The sequence below is a fragment of the Strix uralensis genome, chromosome 13 (genome assembly GCF_047716275.1).
Source record: "Strix uralensis isolate ZFMK-TIS-50842 chromosome 13, bStrUra1, whole genome shotgun sequence".
NCBI lineage: Eukaryota > Metazoa > Chordata > Aves > Strigiformes > Strigidae > Strix > Strix uralensis.
In genome coordinates this window covers 23,731,210-23,735,269 of record NC_133984.1, presented here as the reverse complement: position 1 = coordinate 23,735,269, position 4,060 = coordinate 23,731,210, and the positions used below count along the sequence as shown (strand labels likewise).

General features: G+C 61.2%; 1 protein-coding gene across 1 annotated transcript; it reads right to left on the bottom strand.

The window, feature by feature from the left end:
• Positions 1–817: 817 nt before the first annotated feature.
• On the bottom strand, positions 818–3,101 carry LOC141949219 (transcription factor SOX-3-like). The gene has a single exon (XM_074882551.1). It carries the CDS (start codon positions 2,615–2,617, stop codon positions 1,661–1,663), a length of 957 nt encoding a protein of 318 aa, XP_074738652.1. The 5' UTR covers positions 2,618–3,101; the 3' UTR covers positions 818–1,660.
• Positions 3,102–4,060: the final 959 nt, after the last annotated feature.

Genomic DNA, 4,060 nt, shown 5'->3' with positions numbered 1-4,060 from the left:
GCTGGGCTGCGGAGCGGCCGCCCCGCTCGGAGCCCGGCCCGCGGGCCCGCCGCCCCCCGGGGAGCCGAGGGCAGGCGCGGGGGGGGGGGGGGGGCGGCCGGGGGCACGGTTTTCCCCGCCGAGCAGACGGAGGGATAAGCGGTGTGTCCCGCTCGGCCGGCGGCCCCGGGGCTCCGCATCTCGGGGCTGTTGCGCAGCGCCCGCAGGAATAGGGCCGGGAATGGTGCAGATCCCTAAAAGAAGAAAAGTTGTCCAGACTAAAAACACACTCCTCAAACATACTGAAAAGATTGAATTATTTATTTCCTCTGGGGACTCCTGTAACCATTCATATTTAATAGAGTCTAATTAAGAGTTCCCCAACGGGTTTTACTTTTGTAAATATTTCAGATGAGCTCGGGTTTCTAGGCAAATCCTCCAGAGAAAAACCAAACCAAACCAAACGAGGCGCACACGTGTAACCCCGTTCCCTCCCCGTCGGGCGAGAGAAACCAGCCGGGCGGAGAGGCAACAAGTGGCCCGCGGCTCAGGGAGCGGCAGCTTCAGCAGCACAGCGATGCTTTCCCGGCCCAGGTCCCGCTTGTCTGGAGAAGAAAATCAACTTGAAGAAGTCCTCCCCACTCCCCGCCCTCAACCAAAATACACCGCAGAAACCCGGCCGAAAAGCGATGGCAGCTCCGGGGCTCCTCGGCCGGGCGGTGGGACCGCGGCGACCCCGGGAAGGAGCCCGCAGCCCCCGCGGCCCCGCTCCGCGCTCCCCCGCCGCCGCGGAGGCACCGCCTGCGCGCCCGCACAAACCGCCCGGAGACTGCCGACGTGCCCGATATAAAATTTATTGATCTCTCTTCGTTTGGAAGAAGGAAGCAAACGAGGAGTAGGGACAGGGCGAGGGAAGGAGTATTTCGATGACTTTTTTTCTTTTTTTTTTTTTTTTTTGGAAGAAATCCGGTAAACAAAACTAAAACGTTTCTTCATCCGATACGTCAAAACATGGTTCACAGTAAAATTCACAAACCGATTTACATAAGTTTACAGCTTAAGAAAAACCAAGACACACAACTTACTATAAATAAAAGAAATGTGTTTGCGACCCGCACAGCTCTCTCCCACCTCCCCCTTTTTTAAGGAACAAAACCCTAAAGTTAAAAAGTCGTGAAAGCTACAGATTGTGGATAGAAACCAAGCGAGGCTCGAGAAGAACAAAACAACTTAAGAAACCACAACGATAATGTGAACAACTGAGTTTAAAAACAAAAGCCCGCCGGTTGGTTGGTTGGGGTTTTTTTTATGTCATTGCAACGCTAGAAATCAAACGGGAAGATGCGAGATATTTTAAAAAACTTTTAAGCGAATAAAACAGTGCCCAACCTAGCAGAAACCAGGAGAGAAGTTGCCGTGGTTTGAAAACTTCACAGAGGCTTCTAGGAGGCAGGAGTTGTGCTCTATTAAAATAACTTGTTCAAATATATTTTTTTTTTGTACAAAAAAAAAAAACAAACAAAAAAACAAAGGACACAACTAACGGATTTCCTTTTTAAAATTTCTCCAAAGTTAGTATTAAGTCTGCTAAGCCGAGCAACACTGCCGTACGTCCCGGTGTAGTCAGGGAGCGGTGGTGGGGTTAGGGATTAAGCCGGGGAGCCGTCCGGAGCAGCCAAGTTTATATGTGAGTTAGTGGTACGGTACCATTGACGCCAGTCCCGGCACTCTGGTAGTGCTGGTGGACGCTGTGTAACCTGCTGCCCTGCAGGGAGGAAGGGTCTGTGGCATCCCCCCCCGGGGGCAGGTACATGCTGATCATATCCCGCAGGTCTCCCAGGCAGGCCCTCTGCGAGTGGGAGGTGATGGCAGGAGGCGGCGAGCTGGGCTCGGATTTCACCACCGAGCCCATGGAGCCAAGGCTCATGGCCGTGGAGGGCTGCTGGCCGTAGGCGGCGGGGGACATGCTGTAGGTGGAGGCGGCGTTCATGTAGGTCTGGGCCGTGGACATCATGGGGCTGTACTGCAGCCCCGACATGTCGTAGCGGTGCATCTGCTGCAGCTGGGGGCTGTTCATGCCCGGGTGCTGGCTGTAGCCCAGCTGGTCTTGCATCAGTGAGTAAGCCCCGTTGGTCCAGCCGTTCATGTGGGCATAAGTGTCAATCCTCTGTCCCACCCCGACGGGGCTGCTCACCGTGTTGCCCCCCCCCGGAGCCAGCAGATTACCGGGCAGCGAGTATTTGTCCTTCTTCAGCAAGGTCTTGGTCTTCCTCCGGGGCCGGTATTTGTAATCCGGATACTCCTTCATGTGCACGGCCCGCAGCCGCTTGGCCTCATCGATGAAGGGCCGCTTCTCGGCATCGCTCAGCAGCTTCCAGTCGGCCCCCAGGCGCTTGCTGATCTCCGAGTTGTGCATCTTGGGGTTCTCCTGGGCCATCTTCCGCCGCTGGCCCCGCGACCACACCATGAAGGCGTTCATGGGGCGCTTCACCCGGTCCTGGTCCGAGCCGGCTCCCGCCCCGTTGCTGGCCCCGCCGCCTCCGCCGCCTTTGCCGTTGCTCCCCGGAGCGGGGTTACCCCCGGCGCTGCCCGGCGTGGGCTGCGGCGTCTTGATCTCAGTCTCCAGCATGCTGTACATGGCCGGAGCCGGCAAGAGGTGCGCCAGGGTGGCGGGCAGGCGGGCACCAGGTCAGGGAGAGGAAGTTAAAAAAAATAATAATTAAAAAAATAAAAAAAAAAAAAAAGAAGGGGAAAGAACCTGCCTGGGCGGCTGCTGCAGAAGAAGGAAGTTTTTCTGCTTGGCGGGCGGAGGCGCCGCTTGCCGAGGTGCTGCTGCTGCTGCTGCGGCGGCCGCGCCTGCGGAGCGGTGCGGAGCGCTTCCCGCGGGCAGCGCCGAGCGATGCGCGCACCAATCCCAGCGGCGTTTGATTGACGGGCTATAAATGAGCGGGCGGCAGCCAATCAGCGAGCGGTTCCCGACAGCCCCGACGCCGGTAACCGACCGATGGGGGGGGGTGGGGGGGACTCAAAAAGTTGGTGTTTTGGGGTTGCTTCTCCCGGACCCCCCCCTCCGCGTCCCCTGGCCCCGCGCTTGCCCCCGGCTCTGGGCTGGCGGGCCCGCGCGGTGCGGAGGGGCCGGTGGGGTTCCCGCAGGCGCGGAGGAAGGAGCGGGGCTGCCCTCCGCGGGCGCGGGGAGGAGGAGCGGGGCGGAGCGCTGCGCTGCAGGCGGGAGCCCTGCGCTTGCCGGGCACTGGGAGATTTGGGGGCACCGGGCGGATTCCCAGCCCTGCGCTCAAGCCTGGAGAAGCTGCTTGGAGACGGAGCGAGCCCGCGCTGCGCGGACACCGCCCCCCCCCCCCCGCCCCGGAGCGGCGGAAGGGAGGAGAATGGGTTAAACGCTTCCACTTGAGCCCTGTCTGGGGGGAGAATCCGCACTGCCCCGCCGGGACCGGGAACGGCCGCCGGGAGGGAGAAACGCGGTTCCGCCGGCGCGGCCCCGGGGGGAGGCGGAGGGGAGCGAGGCCGGGCTGGCTGCCGGCGGGGCGCTCCCGGCCACCCCCCCCCCCCCATCGCCCATCCCATTGCCACTTGAGTTTTTCCACTCGGCTGCCCCAAAGAGAGTGGGGGGGAGGGGACGGCGCTTGCAAAACCCCCAAGTTTCATGGCAACGACAAAGTTCCGTGTGAAAGAAAACTTTGGCGGAGGGGGGGTGAGTGGAGCAGAGCTGACTGGAGCTGTCAATCACGGGCTTCCCTTTCCGTCCCTCCCCTCCCCTTCCCCTTCCATCTTTCCTTCCTTCCTTCCTTCCCTCCCCAGAGGCGCGGACACCCGCACCTGCACGGGCAGGGCTGGCAGCTCCTTGGGAGGGCACAGAGCTGCCCAGACGGGGCGCGCTGCCCGTCCCTGCTCGTCCTCCCCATGCGCCCCGCGCCTGCTCCGCCGGGGAAAGCCGGACGGTTGTCCCGGTTGGGGGGGCGGGGGGAGAGGCAAACCGAGCCTGGAGCCGCGCTGGGAGAGCCCCGGTGCCGGAGGAGGTGGGCAGCAGCGGGGTAGCTCTGAGCAAACCGCCCCCGGGGGCGTG

Bases quoted from the DNA above. Each gene is read 5' to 3' on its own strand.
- LOC141949219 (XM_074882551.1), bottom strand. From the start codon at position 2,617: ATGTACAGCATGCTGGAGACTGAGATCAAGACGCCGCAGCCCACGCCG.